At 36.2% G+C, this 23,640-nt stretch overlaps 1 protein-coding gene across 1 annotated transcript in view; it reads left to right on the top strand.

Annotated features, from left to right (window-relative positions):
- The window catches only part of MDGA2 (MAM domain containing glycosylphosphatidylinositol anchor 2), an 854,840-nt gene that overhangs the window by 356,532 nt on the left and 474,668 nt on the right, over window positions 1-23,640 (top strand). The window contains exon 2 of the mRNA XM_065940680.1: window positions 5,420-5,559. Coding sequence (XP_065796752.1) covers window positions 5,420-5,559 — 140 coding nt within the window. The remainder of the gene's footprint in view (window positions 1-5,419; window positions 5,560-23,640) is intronic.

Raw genomic sequence — 23,640 nt, 5'->3', positions numbered from 1 at the left:
CCTCTCCCAAATCTTCATATTCTCCGCTTTCTTATCTGAATTTGTTATATTAAATCTATATTAATATAATGATCCTAAGGAGAAAGATATTAGGCAAAAGAGTTGTCACCAAGAATAGGGATAATTATAGACTATACTCGGAGAAAAATAAAAATGTTAGTCACTCAGTTGTGTCCAACTCATTGTGACTGCAGACTCCTCTGTCCGTGGAATTCTCTAGGCAAGAATACTAGAGTGAGTTGCCATGCCCTTCTCCAGGGAATCTTCCCAACCCAGGGATCAAACCTGAGTCTCCTGCATTACAGCAGATTCTTTATTGTCTGAGCCACAAGGGAAGCCCCATGCTTGTAGACACAATACTTAATTTAAAATTTGAATGGGGGATCATTGTGGAAAAAGGAGAGAGGAGAAGACTTATATAGTATTTTAAACTAGTAACTCAGTAACCCCAAGTTATCTTGATCTAGTGTAGCAAAGTGGTACGATATTACTGGAACTTGAATTCCCAGAGAATAGTTGGACCAGGATTTGAAGGATATGCAAAAGTACAATACTCTTGCTTGGCGTTGTTAGAGGAAAGAAAACTCTTATTATGAAACTTATTAATGGCTAATAACAGCATATCCTTCAGAAACATGGAAAAAGCTTCTCCCTCAAAAATACTTCATGTCTAAGTCCTCGCTCTAACAAAGCACTCCATTATTTGGACTCAGATCTCCTCCTTTTAAATCTCTCCCAACTGTGAATAATGTGGAGCCCCTACTGATCAAGAGAATATTTTTTAAAAATGTCTTTTACCTGTTTAACCAAAATATTAACTTCAGTGCCAACTGAACTCATGTTCCCTCACTCCCACATCAAACAGTCCTCAAGTCTTGTCTAACAAGAACTCTCACGTAGGTTTCTCCCATCTTCTCCATTGGCAGGGCCCTACGGTCTCTTTCCTATGTCTGGAGACATCAGGGTAGATTGAAGAGTGACACTGGTTTTGAGGTTTGGGGTAGATTATAAATTGTGTGGATCACATTTTCATGTAGTTATTTCGTGAACACTGCAGGCAGTATCATGTCAAAAGACATGATTACAAGCTTTTGAACACACTATTTCCTTTCTCTAGAATGTTCTTCCTCTTTTACCTCCACTGCATGTATCTTTCCAAACCTTGCTAAATGTCATTGGCTTCCTGAAACCTGTCCGAATCCCCCAGGCAGATTTAGTCAGTTTCTGCTTTGTCCTGTTGTAGTACTTTTCACTTTCTTCTGTTAGATGACTATTTGTTCATTTGTAATTTTTGAATGATTTCTGTATGTATATAAATTGGTCAGACCCAATAGGCTGAAAACACAATAGGCTGTGGCCATAGAGGGCACCACTCATAGCATCAATCTTCGTATCCTTAGCACAAAGCCTCATGCCTGATCTATAGCAGTTGCTCAATTAATATATGTTTGAAAGTCTTTTTATGAGATAAAAGGCTAAAATATGCTCTTGCTGTTGCCATTTGAGAATTTTTTTGTGTTCTTTCTCCAACAGGATACAGAGAGAATTTGGTATGACTTTCAAAATTATAAACTCTAACAAGATAAGAGAATGTTTCTCTTTTGTCCTTTTAGGTTGACCTCTTGAGCCCAAAGCCAGTTTATTCAGATTAAGGGAGTTGATATAATTAGTGTTAGGAATGACTTTATATAATGGGATTTGGTTTACGGCAAGCAAATTTGGATGAATATGAGTCTCTTGCAATATTTTAACATTTTAATTCATTGCTGACTCTACAGGGCAAAGGGGATCATAACCCTTAGTCCTATTTAAGGATGATGAGTTGAGATTTTTTTCTAACAAGACAGAGGATAAAACATGTCTTGCTTCAGATATAGTACTGCAAATTGCATTTGTATTTAAAGTAGGTAAATTCAGTGCCCTAATAGTTGATATTTTTATTAAAATAGGAGGTTAGAGTCTTGATAGTGATATATGCTTAAAAATTATGAATTAATTATTAAATACCTACTCCATGCTCTGAATTAGGAAATGTGGAACAGATGCTCAAAATGATGTTCATTTTTGTAATGACGTGCTTCTTATCAAGATAGAATAAGAAAAAGGAGAATCACTAGGTAATACACATTTCCTGGTAAAAAAGAGAAGAAAATCATTGCTAGTAATTCAAGAAGCTTTCAGCAACATTGGTCCAAAGATCAGTGTGGGAATTCTATATGGGGGAACATCATGATCAAAGACACTTGGATTGTCAGTGTTCTTTAACTTCTCACTGATATTGGGCTGATGATACAGAGAAGTGAGATTTCATGTTGAATAGTCAACATGTGGCCCATTTACAGGGGACTAAATGCCATGTGGGGTGATTTGAACTCTGTGAAATGTCATGCTGTTTAGTTACTCAGTCGTGTCTGACTCTTTGCAACCCCATGAACTATAGCCCGCCAGGCTCCTCTGTTCATGGAATTTTCTAAGCAGGAATACTGGACTGGGTTGCCATTTCCTTCTCCAGGGGATCTTCCCAAAGGGATTAAACTCGAGTCTCTTATGTTTCCTGCATTGGCAGGTGGATCCTTTACCATTAATGCCACCTAGGAAGCCCCTCTTAGGCAAAATTCAACATAATGAAAAGAGAAGTTACAACATATTATTTGGTTAAGATTTTGTTAGGGATTGGAGACAGAACAAAAATTGTGTCAATGTTACACTGGTTAGGTTGGGAACAATTATACAATTAATATTGTTGATCTAGTTATGGTGCTGTAACTACTTCATGAACTTTTTCTCAATCTTTTTTTACCCCCTAGTCTAGTCTAGATCTAGTTTAGGAGTTATTTAAACCTACCTACACTATGTCTGTTATAATTTTAATAGCATGAGTTAGTAAAGAGAGCCTAGGACTGGTGGTCCTGGTCTCATTGAGGCCACAGCTACCTGCAAGCCTGTTGCCAGGTCACCTGATGTTCTCAGCCTTTCCTTCCATAATTCAGAAATAAGAGCATTGACCTGGATGAATCCTAAGACGTCTCAGTTGAGCTTTCTTCAGGCCGAAAGAGTTGATGGGAGCTTCTAAAATGTTCACATTTTCATTGAGCTTCTGAAGTACTGACTATATACTTTAATGCATACTAGGAAAAGTACATCTTTAACACATAATTTGGTAGAATATTCTACCCTCCTATAAGATAGGTGGAAGGCTCAATATATAGGCAATTACCTCTTCCAAGAATGTATTAAAATATGGAAGAAAATAGCAGAAAATTAACCCTTGTAGTTGAAGACAGTGTGCTTACTGTATAATTTAAACTTTTAAAATAAAGCTACTTATTTGCATAATGATTCTTTGGAAAGATAATCTTTAAAATAATAATACTATTCATTGATATGAAATAAAGCAAAAATAACATTGTAAATTAACCTAGAAAAGATGCCATGTTGCTATATAATTAGATGTATTAATAAGCATATGAACTATCACTTGTTAGGCTAAATTTGGCATAGAAATATATTTCAAGGTAATGAATCTCTATTTTCTTCCTTAACAATTTTCTATTTATATTTTGAAAGTGTTAATTGATAGTTATCAGTTTGTTAACCTCCATACTATGAATACAGTTGTGTGACAGATGTTCAAAAATAAGTGGTTTTCTAATATTATGTATCTAAATTGAAGTTTAAAAATTTGATCCTGCATTTAAAGGTTGAAGAACTGTACTTTGCTTGGATATCCAGAAAGAAAATGGAAATAACTGGTTGTTTTATTACTATTATTTACAAGCAGAGTTCTCTTTCAGTTTGAAATTAAGAACAATAACAAACTTTGCCCTTTTCTTAAACTCTAGGAGTATTCTACACATTCTTGTTATGTAAAGCAAAGTATTAGTATTGGAAACTACTCTTTTTTATTTTCAGAACATAGGTTGTCCCAAAAGAAAATTTCTTATAAGTTGGACTTATAATTATATTATTTCCTTCATAAATCACCAAATTTATCTGCAAATTTTATAATATTCATGATCTTTTAAATGTTAACTAAAAAATTCCAAAGATAGTCATATTAATTTTTAAGCAATTACATTCTCTGCTGATAATACTGCTTGCTGTTGAGGCTGAGATTGCGATCAGTAAATTCTTGATATCATTGTTCTTATATACAGATAAAGCTTTTTCTCCAATTACAACAAATTTTTCTTCTCTACTCCAAATATATTACAAACAAAATTGCTGATTTCACAAATGGGGATGATCTCCAATTTGAAGCTAGTCACAGTAATCTCCTTGATGGCAAGAAGCCTATCCTGTTATCTAAATATTTCTCAGGGCCAAAAGAGTTTTTGCATATAATAGGTTTCCTATGGGCTTCCCCAGTGGCTCAGGGGTAGAGAATCTGCCTACAATGCAGGAACTGCAGGAGACATGGGTTCAATTCTTAGGGCATTACAATCCGCTCCATTATTCTTACCTAGAAAATTCCGTGGACGGAGGAGCCTGGTGGGCTATAGTCCATTGGGTAACAAAGAGTAAGTCAATGAATCCTAGACAAGTTTTATAGGCCCATGTAGCATTGAAGTAGGAGAAACTGTACTTAGGAATTTATACAATTTCATGAAAACTAAGTCTATCTAGAGTCAGAATTTTATACTTAAGCCTCAGTGATCTATCTTCACCAGTGGCTTTTGTTCATATTAATATAGGAGTCTATAAATATTGAAAACTAAGTTGATACTCAATTTCTGACAGCTAAATCTTCCTATTCTTTAGCTTCCTAGTTTTAACACAGGACTTAGAAAATTAACAGAAAAATAGAAATATCTTTAATTTAGATTACCTTTTCCTTTGAGTGATCTTTCTTTTTCACCACCATAGTCCCTGTATCACAGACAGTAAAGAATCTACCTGCAATGCTGGAGACCTGGGTTCTGTCCCTAGGTCAGGAAGATCCTCTGGAGAAGGGAATGGCAACCCACTCCAGTATTCTTGCCTGGAGAATCCCACGGGCAGAGGAGCCTGGGGGCCCACAGTCTGTGGGGTTGCAAAGAGTTGGACATGATTGAATGAATACTACTACTACATAGACTTTGGACAGCATCCTTTACTATATTGAATTTTAGATTTCAGAGATTCAGAACTATCACATTTTAGCAGTCAAGTTTTATTACAGGTCTTGTAATGATGGTGATTTCCTGAATCACCAGTTTTCCTCAGCACCCTGTTCCCATTTTGAGAATGTGTTGGTGACTTTTAGATAAATTTGAAGCTTTCTGTCCAGCAAAATGTTTAATCCCTTTAGGATGTTCAAAGTGTTAAGACTGATGGATCTGACAGAGCTAAAGTCTAATAAGAATTGCCGTTTGCAACCATGATGATTCATTGGATGGCAGTTTATTTATCTTTACGTATTTTCTTTCTGATTCAACAGCTCCCCCCACGGTTCGTATTGTACATTCAGGCTTGGCCTGTAACATTGAAGAGGAGCGCTACTCAGAAAGGGTCTACACTATACGGGAAGGGGAAACCCTGGAATTGACCTGTCTAGTCACAGGACATCCACGTCCACAGGTGAGTCCCGAACTGTGACACTGTGGAAAACTCTCTGACTTGTCTTGCAAATCAGAAAAAAAAAGAAAAAAAATATATATATATGTTTGTTTTAGATGATTTAGCTAAAAATGTATATATGTTTGTGTGTGTATGTATGTGAAATCCATATTATATGTGCAATGTAGGATAAGGGTAGTAATTGTTGAACATTCAAGCTTAAGTAAACATGTAGAAAAGACAAAAAATAGTTTTTGTCTTGGTATTGTGAGAAATTTAAAAGACACTAGTCTAAGGAAGCTGTTAAAAAGACAACTGCAAAAATATCTCTGTCAGATAACAATTCATATGGCAATGAGTTTATTTTAGAATGTGGAACATGATTTCACGATGACATAATTGCAGTGGAGGAGGCGTTTGTTCTAAAAATGTGATGCACAAGGTCACAGGTACTTTCCTTACTCCTAGTCATTATATTCAGAGAAAACCTTGAAAAACAGATGTTTGCGGGTGCTGTATGAATTCAGGTTGTCAGAGTCAGCAGCTACAGCTTTTACAAGCTAAGTACCAGGAACAGAAATTGAGACTTTCCAGGGGCACTAAAGTGATAAATAATGAGCAAAGAAAAAAAAAAAATGTACAAGTGAAAAAGAGGTTAGATAGGAGATAATATTGTTAGGCTATATATCTGTGATTTAAAAATTTAATTCAGATCCAAAATTTTCAGGATGTTTTATTCATTAATTGCCAGTAATTACTGTCATATATTTAACCTGACTGGTTCAAAATACAGATTGTTTTTCAACACAAACACTGTTATGAAAAAGAAGTCTCATTTGGTAGACAAAGCTATGTATTTTATTTGTATTACAGAAAAAAATTCCAGTTAACACACAACTGTACAGGGAAAACTAAAGAACAGTGTGAAGATGATAAAATCTCCCATCATTTTATCTTCTCTTTTGCTCTTGTCATCCTTAACTCTTTAATTCTCAAGGATGTTTTGACTCTGCCATTTTGACCCTGAAGAGCAAATTAAAATAAGCTTGTGAACTTTATAGAATGAAGCAATGGATTGATGAGACCATGAGTAAACTGAAATGCTGAAATATGTTTTATAAAAATTATGCTGTTGAAAAAGTGGAAAGCAGTAAAAGTAATTAAAATTATTTTAAAATATTAAGATCCATACTAGCTAAAATTGCAAATTATGATACTTTCTAAGAACTGAAAATTTATTAAAGAATAAATTTGTCTCAATAAAATTGAGTTATAGAAAATTTGAGGCTTCCCAGTTAGTGCAGTTGTAAAGAATCCACATGCCAGTGCAGAAGACTCAAGAGATATGGGTTTGATCTCTGGATTAGGAAGGTCCTTTGGAGTAGGAAATGCCAACCTGCTCCAGTATTTTTGCCTGGAAAATTCCATGATCAGAGGAGCCATGGGGTCACAGAGTCAGACACGACTGAGCAGCTGAGCATACATACACAGAAAATTTGACCCAATAAATTAGATTTGGTAGAAAAAAATGATCGCCAAACTAAATACACAAGTCCAGAAGCAATAATTGTTGAAACATGATGTAGGTAAATAAGCTGATATTTAAATAGCATTTTTATTTAAAAATTTGTATAGAAAATAATGTAGTCCAATTAAAATAATTTTAGTTACATTAAAAAATGATAACATTAACTCAAGAATATTATCCCAAAGAAAGTTCAGTGTTGTTATTATTTTTTTAATTTATATGCATAGAATAAAAATTCCAGAGTAAAAAAGCTGAAATCAAAACAGGAATGTCCAAGTAAACCTAAAAGAAGGCACAAGAGAATACTCACTGATGATCCCCTTATTCTTACAATGACCGTACCAAATTCTGTACATTCTGAACTAAAAATGCAACTTACATTTTAATTCATCCAGCTATTCTACTCCCTCTATCTTCATACTTACATTCAGTCTCAGACATTTCTTATTTTCTCCATGCATCTTCTCTTTCATGCTTCAGCAATCTGGATGGAATTTTTGAGCTCTGAGCAATCTAAAAGAAGTTCTGAAAAACAGAAGTAGATTGTTGCCTTATTCATTTTTCCTGATAAATTCCATTTTGGGAATCATTTCAGTGTATTCTAATCCTATGAAAAATTTACTATTTTGGTATCATTATTTCTTTATTCCTAGAAGCAATTCAGGTGTTTGCAGGTGAATCAGTTTCAGTTTATATTGCATACTTGGAAAATTAACTGGGCCTCTTCTTTGTCAACAAGATGTATAAGGAAGGTTGACAAAACAGCTGGGCCTTCGCATCCTGTCTAAATACTAAAGGGCATGCTGTTGGCAGCTGGTTTCCTCCGGATGAATTTTCTTGGCTGATACCATGAAGCTGAAAAGGTTTTCTTGCTCCTTTGTTTAATCTGAGTATGATAAAATTTGGAAATGCAGTGAAAAGGAGAAGTTCCTCATTCACTTTTCAGATTTCTTAATCTGTTACCTATTTCTCTGGCAATGAGAGTCATAAAGATTTTCATTTCCACAAGTATTCTAAGGCAGTAATGTAAAATTTCTTTAAAATAAGTGAATAAATTCAGTACATAGCAGTGGTTATGAGCGTGGGACTGCCTGGGTATAGTCCAGGATCCTTCTTGACTACTAGCGTGGTCTTGGGAAAGTTCCTTAACCTCTCTGCTCTCTGCATCTCAGTTTTCCTGTCTGTATAACAGCAATAATGGTAACCATCATATCTATATCATTGACTCCTTTCAAAATTATATACAAATATACAAATATATGCACATATGTTAACATATACACATATAAGATGGCATATAATAAAATATATTCTAGCTTTTTATTATTTTAAGTAATTTATACTTGGTCTCTACTGTTGAACATATTTGAAATAAGCAAAATTTTAAAAATGGTTCTTAGCATTTCTATAGTCTAAGTGAGATGCATTTCAATAAATTTCACTATTTTTGTGTTTTAATGCATTGCAGAGCCTTTGCATCTCTGTTAATTGACTTTCTTAGCTTGCAAGGACTAGAACTAAGTCCTCCTCATTTAAGAAAGGCTTATTATAAAGATATTAATATATGGAAAAATAAGAAAGGAGACAAGGGTTTGTCAATAAGTCTAGCAACCTAGTGTTATTGTACCTCTGTACATTCCTAATTTCAGGATTCAGCTACCTATACTCTTAATTTTCCTTTTCTTTTTTCCCCTCTTTTCTTTTTTCCTTCCTTCTTTCCTTCTCTCCTCCTTCTTTCCTTCCTCTCTTCTCTCTTTTAATGTGTCAAAACCAGTAAGGAATGAATTATGAATACAGTTCTCCTGTAAGTGATTTAAACAATAGGATACTTAACAGACTGGATCTGTTTACTGTTATCAGGTGAGTGACTGTCCAACTGAAACAACTAATATTTTTTCAATATATCTTTGGCTAGGATATGGAAAAGGGTCTAGGAGAAATATCCAAAAATTTATTAATCACAAATTTCATATCAATAACTACCCTCACAGTTTTCCCCACACACACAGACACAAGCACACATGCACAGAAAGTCTCATCCCCTGGTGATATACATCTTTAGTAAGTTCATGGTTACATGGGGAGAATATATTCCCATAGCTTGTTTAGGAGATAGATCTTACAAGAGCTTACAAGAGCCTTTCTGATCATTGATACCATGCCTTCAAATAGTTTTGTTACTATTACTTTTAATATAGAGTATAGAAAGACTCTTTTGGTTCAACACTTTAATATACTGTACAAGTACTGATACTTTTTATGCCTAGTACATCAGCATTAACCAAAGACTTTTTAACATTTAATAAAAATCCTCATGAATTTAAAGGGTCATTTTTCTTACTGAGGAGATCTGAATTTATTTACAGCTATTTCAGAGTTCATCATTTGTTTAATTCCATGAACAGTTCCTGATGCTTAGAAGAAACATTCATCAGACAACTCCAGATACTTGCAAAAGCAACATTAGTCAATGTACTTAATGAGATAATACACGTAGATCATTTAGCAGAATGCCTGGCAAAAAGTAAATACTTAGTCATCATCATATTTGTGATTGTATTACTTATACAAAATAATGTTTTTCTATAAACTTAATAATTCTAAACTATTACTGTCATCATAACTTTCAGGTAACCCAATAGATTAGGTAGGGTATTCCTTACTCTCCCATTGAAGTTGGGCTTGGTCACAAGCATGGATTTAGCTTTGTGTATTTTGAGTTAGCTATAATCTGGGCCAGATGTTGTGTCTACATTGGAAAAAACTGACACACTTCTGATACAAGCTAGTATGTAGCTAGTCATCTGATAAGTGAATGCTTCTCAATTCTCCTCAAGGAGAAGGATTTAAAATTTGCTTTTATGTGAGATGGACAGCAGTGCACCTGCACAGTTCTGCCCTAGCTCAAGATGAACTGTCTCACTCTTCGTCACATTCTAGTGCACAGGGAACTTGATTATCTTCATAATCTACATAACATTATACTAGTCCATTATATTGATTATAACACATCATTTTGCCTGCTCTGCAAGTATGATAATCTAGAAGATTTGGTGCTGTTTATGAATAACGTGTGGATCTTTTATTAAAGACCTAAGCATAGAGTCACAGCACAGACCTTTAGATTCTAGAACAAGACTAGACTTTCTACAACATGGTGCTAATTGCTATTTGAAAAGCTGCTCTTTGGTCAATAGCAAGTAGGATTCAGTTGATACCTGCCCCCTTGGTCAGATGATTCTGTAACACATTCTACTTCTACATGGTTCCTTGGAGGGTCCCAGAAGAATGAAGCCCCAGTCACTCTCAGCAATGTCTAGCATAATAACACTTTGTTTTATTGGTTTTTTTCCTTCTCTGTGTCACTATTCACAGTCCCCTACTTTGCTTCCCTGGAATTAATTCTGAAAATAAACTACTACCTATAATCTCTTGTCTAAGATTTTCCTTCCTGAGGCAACTCCAGGATAAGACAGTACCTCTCTCCTGGACTCAAATCTCATGAGGAGCAAGCACATTTATCCACCTAACCTTAGTTTGTGCTTCCTTGCTGCTGACCTGAAGAAGTGAAGTGAAGTCACTCAGTCGTGTCTGACTCTTTGCGACCCCCTGGACTGTAGCCTACCAGGCTCCTCACTCCATGGGATTCTCCAGGCAAGAATACTGGAGTGGGTTACCATTTCCTTCTCCAGGGGATCTTCCCAACTCAGGGATTGAATCCAGGTCTCCTCTACTGTAGGCAGATGCTTTAACCTCTGAGCCACCAGGGAAGCCCATGATTCAGGATTATTGTACTTCTTCTTTTCCTGAAGACTTGTAAAGGTAAACCACATGTCACTAGCCAAGGTAGGATGCTCAATTAAATTTTGCTTTTATTTCTTAAGAAATATAATATATAATATATTTCTTTTATAATATATAATATATTTTCTTTATAATTTCTTTATAATATATAATATAATTTCTTTATAATATATAATATATATAATATATATATAATATATAATATATTTCTTTTATATAATATAATTGGCATGGCTGTAGATTATATCATCATCACTTATTTTCCTCTTGAAAAAAATGTCTTGTACTTGAATTAAATCTAAGCATTGAAAGTTTGTATGTTCATTCACAAGGATTGTCATCTGATGGAGATTTCCTATGTAGATAACAACTGAAGATTTGTTTGGTTTTAAGAGTTTTGCCTCTCATGATCAAAATTGGATCTCCAAGATGATTGGAAAATGGATCTCAAAGCAAAGTCAGAATAATTGGATATACAGATCACATGGAAGTTTGAAATTAGATGTGTCTTTTTGAAATCTGCATCTTTCAATGAATAATATATATGAGTTATGAGAACATAATTGTTATTTTATTACAGCAGTTGACATGAAATAAGCTTTTTAAATTGATCAGGGCATTTCTGGAAGATAGAAGGAAATCACTATTGCCTATCAATATATAGTTGAGGATCTATTGGTTGTATTGTACATAGTTAACATGGATCATTTTAAGATAAATAGCTGTGATTCTTTTAATGTAGAAGTGTATAACTACATAGACATTGATGATTTGGTTTTGTATTTTTATTATTAGAAGAATACTCCCATTGATATATTTTCAGTATGTATTATTTGATGTATGAGAAGATTTCTAAAGTGATAGACACCCTGCAATATATATTTTTCCTTTGATTTTTACTGTTTTTTGTAGTAGCTATTGAGTTGTCAGGGCTTCCTTAGTAGCTCAGCTGTTAAAGAAGCCACCTGCAGTGCAGAAGACCCTGGTTTGATTCCTGGGTTGAGAAGATCCACTGGAGAAGGGACAGGCTACCCACTCTAGTATTCTTGGGCTTCCCTGGTGCCTCAGCTGTTAAAGAATCCACCTGCAATGTGGGAGACCTGGGTTCGATCCCTGGCTTGGGAAGATCCCCTGGAGAAGGGAACAGCTACCACTCCAGTATTCTGGCCTGGAGAATTCCATGGACTGTATAGTCCATGGGGTCACCAAGAGTTGGATATGAGTGAGCGACTTTCACTTTCACTTGAGCTGTCAACAAAATCTAAATGTGCTAAATTCAACAGTCTTAAGTGAATTTTTTCATAATGGGATGATAATCAATTTCTCTATTTTCAAGTTTATATTACATATATATATGTATATATATATACACACACACACAGAAAGAGAAATTCATAATACACTGTGAGTTTTGGGGGCACATTCAATGGTAAGTGTTCATTTATAGTTGTATGAGTCCCTGCTATTTTAAAAAGGTAGCATGAAAACAAATATATTAATAGTAGTGATCTACTTCTGATCCTATTGAATCAAGTTTACCCTCTTCATTTCTGGCTAGTACATTAAAGATGCCAATTAAGAGAGTTGAATTTAGTTTTGAAACTCCAGTGGAATATACCACTCCTTAGGTTTACTTTAAAATATTGAGATTTGAGACTTAGCTTCAATAATTTTAATTACAGTTATAGAAAATACTACCTATCTAGTTCTATGTTAAAGAATATGCTATCAGTTGTAATTAATAATCTATACAGGTGCTGTTTGTAATCATGGCACATTTATTTCAAATTAGGCTCATCACAGTCTTTTCCTAAAATTCTCAGATGCTTCCAAAAAAATCAGTAAGGAGTAAAACCTATCTGTGATCTGAAAAAGTTAACTCATGCTACACAAAAAGCATTTGTAAAAAACAAGTATTTCTAGAACTGAAAAATGAGAAAACAGTTATTCAGAATGACTCAATTATTTTTTTTTAGAGTTGTTAATCTTTTATTTTGGTTTTCTTTTAGTGCCAGTCTTAACAAAAACCTAAAAATAACATATATTTTCCTGACAGTTTTATCTGTTTCAATCAACAAACATTGATGTTTTCCTTTTTCCCGTGGAACATGAGGAATCATTATTCGATAAAACTTGGTCCCTTCTTGTTTAGTTACTTCCCTTCGGTGATGATGTTGGATCCGCTTGAGAATAAAAAATCCTTAGTTAATTAGTGTCTTCACTGTTGGGTGTCATCAGTTCAGTTTGGTCATTCAATTATGTCCAACTCCTTGCGACCCCATGGATTGCAGCACACCAGGCTTCCCTGTCCAACACCAACTCCCAGAGCTTGCTCAAACTCATGTCCATTGAGTCGGTGATGCCATTCAATGATCCCATCCTCTGTAACCCCTTCTCCTCCTGCCTTCAGTCTTTCCCAGCATTAGGGCCTTTTCCAAAGAATCAGTTCTTTGCATCAGGTGGCCAAAGTATTAGAGTGTCAGCTTCAGCATCAGTCCTTCCAGTGAATATACAGGACTGATCTCCTTTAGGATGGACTGGTTGATTCTCCTTGTAGTCCAAGGGACTTTCAAGATTCTTCACCAAACTACAGTTCAAAAGCATCAATTCTTCAGTGCTCAGCTTTCTTTCTAGTCCAACTCTCACATCCATACATGACTACTGGAAAAACCATAGCTTTGACTAGACAGACGTTTGTCAACAAAGTAATGTCTCTGCTTTTAAATATTCTGCCTAGTTTGGTCATAACTTTTCTTCCAAGGAGCAAGTGTCTTAATTTCATGGTTGCAGTCACCATATGCAGTGATTTTGGAGCCCAAGGAAAGTCTCATTGTTTCCATTGTTTCCCCATCTACTTACCATGAAGTGATAGGATCATGACCTTTTTATTTTCGAATGTTGAGCTTTAAGCTAGCTTTTTCACTCTCCTATTTCACCCTCATCAAGAGACTCTTCAGTTCCTCTTCACTTTCTGCCATGAGTGGTGTCATCTGCAGATCTGTGGTTATTGATATTTCTCCTGGCAATCTTGATTCCAGCTTGTGCTTCCCTGATAGCTCAGTTGGTCAAGAATCTACCTGCAATGCAGGAGACCCCGGTTTGATTCCTGGTTTGGAAAGATCCACTGGAGAAGGAATAGGCTACCCACTCTAGTTTTCTTGGGTGTCATAGTAATCTGTATTTCTTAAGATTAGCTTTTAGGCATCCAGGTACGGTGTAGTACTGAATCTAACTGATCTTTTACATTGCTTTTATTGCCATTGTTGTTCAGTCAGTAAGTCGTGTCTGGCTCTGTGATCATATGGACTGCAGCATGCCAGGCTGTAATCAGAACAATTTACCATCTTGAATAATTCTTCACAGTGCCATCAAGAAGACGGACTATAGCCAGTCATTTAATAACACAAAAGTATTACATGTGTTACTGTATAAAGTGTATGTAAACACATTTCATAGATATTTAAATTCTATATCCGCTGAAGTATAATATTAGCTTAAAGTGAAAAGTGAAAGTGTTATTTGCTAAGTTGTGTCTGACTCCTTGTGACTCCATGAATCGTAGTCCATCAGCTTCCTCTGTCTGTGGAATTCTCCAGGCTAGACTACTGGAGTGGGTGCCATTCCCTTCTCCTGGGGATCTTCCTGACCCAGTGATCAAACCCTGGGTCTCCTGCATTGAAGGGAGATTCTTTACCACCACCAGGGAAGCCCCATTACAGCCTGAGGAGTTCCCTAATTCCAAAATTGTATAAGTGTCTGAATTTCATGGTTGTACATTGTGTTAATTTCCTAGGAGTGCCACAATACAGTCCCACAAACTGGGTGGCTTCAAGCAACAGAAGTTCCTCTCTCACAGTTTGGAAGTCTACAGTTGTGATATCAATGTGTCCGCAGTGCCCGAAAGCTGTCTCTGAGATTCTAAGTAGAACCCTTCCTCACCTCTTCCCAGTGTCTGGTGGTAACCACCAGATTGGTGTCCACTGGCTCTCAGCCACATCGTTGCAATCTGTGCCTCTATAGTCACCTGTATGTGTGTGTGTGTCTGTCTGTCTGTCTTTTGAATGGTGTTTTCTTCTTCCTATAAAGATACCAATCATACTGGTACACTTCAGTAAGATCTCATCTTAGCTAATTACATCTGCAATAGCCCTGTTTACAAATCAGATCACATTCTGAGGAACTGGCATTTAGTATTTCAACATATCCTAGGGGCACACAATTCAAGTCATTTGTCATTTTAAATTACATGGTTTATGCATATACTAGGGCTGCTTTTAAAGAGCACATTATATATGCAGTGACTATTGTGCATCATTAATCTTCAAGGGGTTTACAGTGTTTTACCTAATAATTTAGTGTTTGTTGTCCCACTTGCCTACACCCCTTCCCCTCAGCCAGCTGAGTCAGTGGCTTATTTGTCACCTCTTCCATAAAGCCTTGCTTGGTCAAAGATGCTTGCTTAAGTATCCTTTCTATGTGATCCCAGAATACCATCCATTTCTTACCACAATACATCATAGGATCCTGCTTTGGGGAGTGAGTGAGATTTTAGATTCTGCAGAAAAATTCCATAGTTTCACATTTCACCTTCTCTACTTTTTCATCCCTGTGAATGTGGGTAATACTAAGTTGTCCAAAAAATTCTTTTGAGTTTTTCCGTAACATCTTATGGAAAAGCCCAAATGAACCTGTTGGCGAACTCAATATATTTAACTTCCATTTCATTTGTTTTCTTCATGTACAAAATGACATAGTAGTAGTAAACATCTGCTCATTAAGGATTAAATAAAACCGTACAAGGGAAGACAAAAATCTTGAACAACCATGACAATAATGATAGAAATAATTGAATGATCATGTTGCTATTCTCTTTCCTTTCTCTCTTACTGAACTGTAAACTCCTAGGAAACAAAGGGCTGGTTCTTGCATTCCCATTTTCTGTCTCAGAATGAACATATATCATGATCTGCCTGGTACAGTCCTGGTTTACAGCTAGTGTTCTGGTACACTTGTTGATGTCATTGTTTTTCAGTCCCCCAAAAGTATCCTACTTTGGAGGATAAAATATATGGGACCATAAACATAAAAGTTTTCACAGAGGGTTTCTTGATTATTTATTAAAGGAGTAAATGTGGCAGGCATTATCACTTGGGGCTAATTGTTGAATATTTTAATTAATTTGTTTCCTTTTAAAAAGTACTAAATTGTGTTTGTAAATGCCTGTGTCATTTGCCTCTTAAAATTAAGCATTTAAGGAAATCTTAGATTCACTTGTGTAGGCACTGTTGGAAGCCACATACCTCAGTGCCTTCAAGGTTGCATTAAATGCTCCCTTGGTGGTCTCCAAAAGTTTTTAATGTGTCTTCTTATTTTACTGTCCAGCAAGAATTTAAAGACACTCGGGAAATGGGACTCAATAATATGAAGCTATTATAGCTTTGTAGTTGAAGAAGAGTCTAGCTTTAAACCTTCATGCCACTTTTGATAACAATACACATTGTTTTATTATAGATATAACAGGGCAACCTTGGGGACCCAAATGACTGTAGCATATTGTTAAGTATACAAAAACCTGGTAATTCATTTCTTGGACTTTGTTACTTTAAACTACAAAGTCATAGTAATATGTCTAAATAACATGGAAAAGATGGAAGCATAATTTTCATCAGAAAAGGAAAAACTTAACATCGATATAAAGTGGAACAGAATTTGACAAGTGTATGTTAACTCATGTTTGACCTCATATTGTCAACTGGCCCCACTTAATTTTGCTGGAAAGCTTTGAGAGAGCATAGTGTCAAAGATGTACATATGGTGCAAAACCAAAAATCCAAAGGGAGTTAGTTCTTTGTAAGTATAAAGAATTTAGATGCATGATATTGGATGGATGGTGCTTAGGAACTTTTTCTCACATGTTTGAATTCCCCTGAGAGAAAAATGCACTGCCTTGGCCAATATTTTAGTTAACAAAATGGGTAAGTATTCCAATACTGTGATGACATTCTGTAACATTACATTTTTCAGTCTGAATATGTCAGTAGTTTGATTTCTTCATAGATTAAATTGAAAACTACATTTACTTTCTTGTTAGACACATGCATAATCTAACTCTACAACTGCCCTCATAACCACTTGTCTACTTGAGATTTTGGATTTGCTCTGACTGCTTTTTCAGTTCAGTTCAGTTCAGTCGCTCAGTTGTGTCTGACTCTTTGCGACCCCATGGACTGCAGCACACCAGGCCTCCTTGTCCATCACCAACTCCCGGAGTTTACTCAAACTCATGTCCATTGAGTCGGTGATGCCATCCAGCCACCTCATCCTCTGTCATCCCCTTCTCCTCCTGCCTTCAATCTTTCCCAGCATCAGGGTCTTTTCCAATGAGCCAGTTCTTCTCATCAGGTGGCCAATCTATTGGAGTTTCAGCTTCAACATCAGTCCTTCCAATGAATATTCAGCACTGATTTCCTTCTGGATTAACTGGTTTGATCTCCTTGCAGTGCTTTTTGGTAATTAAAATAAGTCACACACTTGGCTTGTGACTCTTTAATGTGGCTGCCTAGTATAATTTAACCAAAAAAATGCAAACCAAATATTTTATTGATTTATATAATTTTATTATGAGTCTCTCTCTGTGTGTGTATCCATGGGTACACACTTGATACTTCTTGAACAGATGGTTGCAGTTACTAGTAAGCTTTTATGTTACATGGTCATTAGTTGGGTTTGGACAAGGAAAACAGAAATCATTCAATTATCCGAAACTCTTAAGTTTACAAAAACAGCAAAGGTTTACTGTATAGCACAGGGCATTATACCCAATATCTTGTAATAACTTATAATGGAAGATAATTGGTAAAAGAAAGCAGTGAATCAAAATGCTGTTCTCCTGAACCTTAACACAATACTTCATTTGTTTTTTGTTTTTTATTAAAAAAAGAAAAACCCTCTGAATTTAAAGCTGAGGAAATTTAATAAAGGAAATGAATTACTGGGAATGGAAGAAGCTGAGAAGGAAAAAAAAAAAAAATCAATACATGGTTCTTCTTTTTTTTTCTGTCATCCATTCTCATGCCAGTGCCAATCTATTGTTTGAAACCAGTGAGGGTCTGGGAAAATATCTATAATCTACAAGTGTTTAGCATCTGCTCAATGATACAGAGCAAAGTTCAGTTCAGTTCAGTTCAGTCACTCAGTTGTGTCCTACTCTTTGTGACCCCATGAATCACAGCATGCCTGGCCTCCCTGTCTATCACCAACTGCCAGAGTCTACCCAAACCCATGTCCATTGAGTCACTGATGCGATCAAACCATCTCATCCTCTGTCGTCCCCTCTCCTCCTGCCCTCAATCTTTCTCAGCATCAGAATCTTTTCCAATGTGTCAGCTCTTCGCATCAGGTGGCCAACGTATTGGAGTTTCAGCTTCAACATCAGTCCTTCCAATGAACTCCCAGGACTGATCTCCTTTAGGATGGACTGGTTGGATCTCCTTGCAGTCCAAGGGACTCTCAAGAGACTTCTCCAGTACCACAATTCAAAAGCATCAATACTTTGGCACTCAGCTTTCTTTATAGTCCAACTCTCACATCCATATATGACCACTGGAAAAACCATAGCCTTGACTAGATGGACCTTTGTGGACAAAATAATGTCTCTGCTTTTTAATATGCTGTCTAGGATGGTCATAACACTCCCTCCAAGGAGTAAGTGTCTTTTAATTTCATGGCTGCAATCACCATCTGCAGTGATTTTAGAGACCCCCCCCCCAAATAAAGTCAGCCACTCTTTCTGCTGTTTCCCCATCTATTTCCCATGTAGTGATGGGACCGGATGCCATAATCTTGGGTTTTCTGAATGTTGAGCTTTAAGCCAACTTTTTCACTCTCCTATTTCACTTTCATAAGGAGGCAAAGAGGAAGGCTGAAAAACAGATTTATGAACAAACAGGTTACAGGCATCTATCACAGAAGTGGAGAGGGGTACCACCTGGGGAATGCTAACTGACTTTCCAGGCAGTCGTCCACAGATGGACTTTTACCTTGGTAAATAAGGTCACATTAATTTCTAATACTCACATTGTGGGTCCACAAGTCTGGTTTTGTTCATATAACAAAAGAAGATTAGGGATGAGTTTGCATTTTCCAAAGTTATAAAGACTGATACACATACAAACAATACAAAAATCAGGTCAGGCATCTATAATGAGGAATGCAGTTGCAGATTACAGCAATCATTCCACCTGTAAATCAGTGTAGGTAAACTACGTTCAAAGCAAAATATTATCAAAATGTCAAAATTTTAATATGCAATGGCAAATTGATTGAACATTGCTCTTGTATAGCAGGATGACTGTCTCAGTAGGCAAACCAATCAAGAAGCCAAACAAAAATCATGTTGGTTAGCAAGAAGTTTCAACTGGAACATCTTAAGCCTGTCTAATCTATTTTGAGGTAGTAGACCATAAGGCTTGAATCCAGTAGTAATGATTTTCTCTCTTTTGGATAGTTCCCAATTAGCTACTGCATATGTCTGTTCTCCTGAAAACTTATTTTTCTGTTCCCAAGGATGACCAATTTATATTTTGATTGGCCCATTCTTTAGATGTATTAATATTAATACACTCAGTCACATACATAGTCATGTCCCAGATGTGCTAATGTGGTGCCTTCATTATGCTGACCTTGCATTATCTCTATTCTGTATCGTAATGTTTAATGATAACTGCCTTCTCTGAGGAAAATCTTAGCTACTGTATTTCTAATTTCTTTAGGATGTGTACACCTTATTAAATTTTATTATAATCCCAATACTCTGATGAAACTTTCAATATATTTTACCCTTTTTTCTGCAATTTACACATGTGCAGACTGAGCCTGGAGAAGTTAAGTGACTAAGTCAAGGCTACTCAGATTGTTCAGCCATAGAGACTGGGTGTTGTCTGTCAGACTACTGACCTCATACTCCTGCTCCACCAACTCAGTGTTTCTAAACACATTTACCCATTCTGTCCCCTTTTAGGAACTTCACATTTCCACTTGGTAACCTGAAAATTAATTTATTTGATCACTACTTAGATTGGCTTTTATTATTGCCAATTATAGGCATAGTCCGTTTGATTTAAGTGGCGGTCCTCAAAACAACACGATCAGTATCATCAGGGGACTTGTTAGAAACACAAATACTTGCTGAATCAGAAACTATAGGGGAAGAGTATAGCAACATATGTTCTAATGCATCTTCTGGATGATTCTGATGCATTTTTAAGTTTGAGGGTCATTCATTTCATGGATTTATATAGTGATGCAGTCAAGAAAATCCCCAAGAAGCTCATACATAACCCCAGTGTTTTGTGGGTCTTAGATATTTACCCACCTTATAAGAGATACTTTATGCATATTGTTAATTTCCACAAACTCGGCATTATCCAGCAGGCGGGGACAATACTTTTATTGTCACCGAGGTCCTCCTACTCATTACACTTACTGGTTCTTTGAAGGCAGTAATCTTCCAGAGTATAGTTAATATAGGATAGTACTTAGTAGATTGTTTCAGACTTGCTTCCTTAGACATACTGGAACATAGTCATTCATTATAACCTTTAGGGAAAGATAGATTTAGGTTTCACATTTTTCTTTCTTAAAAGGTTTATATGAGTGTTAGTCACTCAATTATGTTCAATTCTTTGTGATACCATGGACTATAGCCTGTTAGGTTCCTCTGTCCATGGAATTCTCCAGGCAAAAATAATGGGGTGGGTTGCCATTCTCTTCTCCAGTGGATCTTCCCAACACAGGGATCAAATCCAGGTCTCCTGCTATTAGAGGTAGATTCTTTACTATCTGAGCCAGAAGACAAGTCTGAAATTTCATAAGATACATAAGGAATTTGACACAGTGCCTGGCAAATGTTAGACCGTAGTGTAGGTGCTAAATCACTACTGCCAGTATTTTTTTTCCCCATTTATTTTTATTAGTTGGAGGCTGATTACTTTACAGTATTGTAGTGGTTTTTGCCATACATTGACATGAAACAGCCATGGATTTACTTGTATTCCCCATCCCTATCCGCCCTCCCACCTCCCTCCCCATCCCATCCCTCTGGGTCTTCCCAGTGCACCAGCCTGGAGCACTTGTCTCGTGCATCCAGCCTGGGCTGGTGATCTGTTTCACCCTTGATAATATACATGTTTCGATGCTGTTCTCGCAAAACATCCCACCCTCGCCTTCACCCACAGAGTCCAAAAGTCTGTTCTGTACATCTGTGTCTCTTTTTCTGTTTTGCATATAGGGTTATCATCACCATCTTTCTAAATTCCATATATATATGTTAATATACTGTATTGGTCTTTATCTTTCTGGCTTACTTCACTCTGTATAATGGGCTCCAGTTTCATCCATCTCATTAGAACTGATTCAAATGAATTCTTTTTAACGGCTGAGTAATATTCCATGGTGTATATGTACCACAGCTTCCTTATCCATTCGTCTGCTGGTGGGCATCTAGGTTGCTTCCATGTCCTGGCTATTATAAACAGTGCTGCAATGAATATTGGGGTGCACGTGTCTCTTTCAGACCTGGTTTCCTTGGTGTGTATGCCCAGAAGTGGTATTGCTGGGTCATATGGTAGTTCTATTTCCAGTTTTTTAAGGAATCTCCACCCTGTTCTCCATAGAGACTGTACTAGTTTTCATTCCCACCAACAGTGTAAGAGGGTTCCCTTTTCTCCGCACCCTCTCCAGCATTTATTGCTTGTAGACTTTTGGATGGCAGCCATCCCGACTGAAGTGTAACGGTACCTCATTGTGGTTTTGATTTGCATTTCGCTGATAATGAGTGATGTTGAGCATCTTTTCATGTGTTTGTAGCCATCTGTATGTCTTCTTTGGAGAAATATCTGTTTAGTTCTTTGGCCCATTTTTTGATTGGGTCATTTATTTTTCTGGAATTGAGCTGTAGGAGTTGCTTGTATATTTTTTAGATTAATTCTTTGTCTGTTGCTTCGTTTGCTATTAGTTTCTCCCAATCTGAGGGCTGTCTTTTCACCTTGCTTATAGTTTCCTTTGTTGTGCAAAAGCTTTCAAGTTTCATTAGGTCCCATTTGTTTATTTTTGCTTTTATTTTCAATATTCTGGGAGGTGGGTCATTGAGGATCCTGCTGTGATTTATGTTGGAGAGTGTTTTGCCTATGTTCTCCTCTAGGAGTTTTATAATTTCTGGTCTTACATTTAGATCTTTAATCCATTTTGAGTTTATTTTTGTGTATGGTGTTAGAAAGTGTTCTAGTTTCATTCTTTTACAAGTGGTTGACCAGTTTTCCCAGCACCACTTGTTAAAGAGATTGTCTTTTTTCTATTGTACATCCTTGCCTCCTTTGTCAAAAATAAGGTGTCCATAGGTACATGGATTAATCTCTGGGCTTTCTATTTTGTTCCATTGATCTATATTTCTGTCTTTGTACCAGTCCCATACTGTCTTGATGACTGGCTTTGTAGTAGAGCCTGAAGTCAGGCAGGTTGATTCCTCCAGTTCCATTCTTCTTTCTCAAGATTGCTTTGGCTATTCGAGGTTTTTTGTATTTCCATATAAATTGTGAAATTATTTGTTCTAGTTCTGTGAAGAATACCGTTGGTAGCTTGATAGGGATTGCATTAAATCTATAGGTTGCTTTGGGTACTATAGTCATTTTGACAATATTGATTCTTCCAATCTATGAACACGGTATGTTTCTCCATCTGTTTGTGTCCTCTTTGATTTCTTTCATCAGTGTTTTATAGTTTTCTATGTATAGGTCTTTTGTTCCTTTAGGTGTTCCTTTAGGTAGATATATTCCTGAGTATTTTATTCTTTTTGTTGAAATGGTGACTGGTATTGTTTCCTTAATTTCTCTTTCTGTTTTCTCATTGTTAGTGTATAGGAATGCAAGGGATTTCTGTGTGTTAATTTTATATCCTGCAACTTTACTATATTCATTGATTAGCTCTGGTAATTTTCTGGTAGAGTCTTTAGGGTTTTCTATGTAGAGGATCATGTCATCTGCAAACAGTGAGAGTTTCACTTCTTCTTTTCCTATCTGGATTCATTTTACTTCTTTTTCTGCTCTGATTGCTATGGCCAAAACTTCCAAAACTATGTTGAATTGTAGTGGTGAGAGTGGGCACCCTTGTCTTTTCCTGATTTCAGGGGAAATGCTTTCAATTTTTCACCATTGAGGGTAATGCTTGCTGTGGGTTTGTCATGTATAGCTTTTATTATGTTGAGGTATGTTCCTTCTATTCCTGCTTTCTGGAGAGTTTTAATCATAAATGGATGTTGAATTTTGTCAAAGGCTTTCTCTGCATCTATTGAGATAATCATATGGTTTTTATCTTTCAACTTTTTAAGGTGGTGTATTACATTGATTGATTTGTGGATATTAAAGAACCCTTGCATTCCTGGGATAAAGGCTACTTGGTCATGATGTATGATTTTTTTTTAATATGTTGTCGGATTCTGTTTCCTAAAATTTTGTTAAGAATTTTTGCATCTATGTTCATCAGTGATATTGGCCTGTAGTTTTCTTTTTTTTTTGTGGCGTCTCTGTCTGGTTTTGGAATTAGGGTGATGGTGGCCTCATAGAATGAATGAGTTTGGAAGTTTACCTTCTTCTGCAATTTTCTGGAAGAGTTTGAGTAAGATAGGTGTTAGCTCTTCTCTAAATTTTTGGTAGAATTCAGCTGTGAAGCCATCTGGTCTTGGGCTTTTGTTTGCTGGAAGATTTTTGATTACAGTT

The sequence above is a fragment of the Muntiacus reevesi genome, chromosome 7 (genome assembly GCF_963930625.1).
Source record: "Muntiacus reevesi chromosome 7, mMunRee1.1, whole genome shotgun sequence".
In the NCBI taxonomy this organism is placed as follows: Eukaryota; Metazoa; Chordata; class Mammalia; order Artiodactyla; family Cervidae; genus Muntiacus; species Muntiacus reevesi.
Note: the sequence above shows the minus strand (reverse complement) of the source record. Positions and strands in the feature narration are given on the sequence as shown.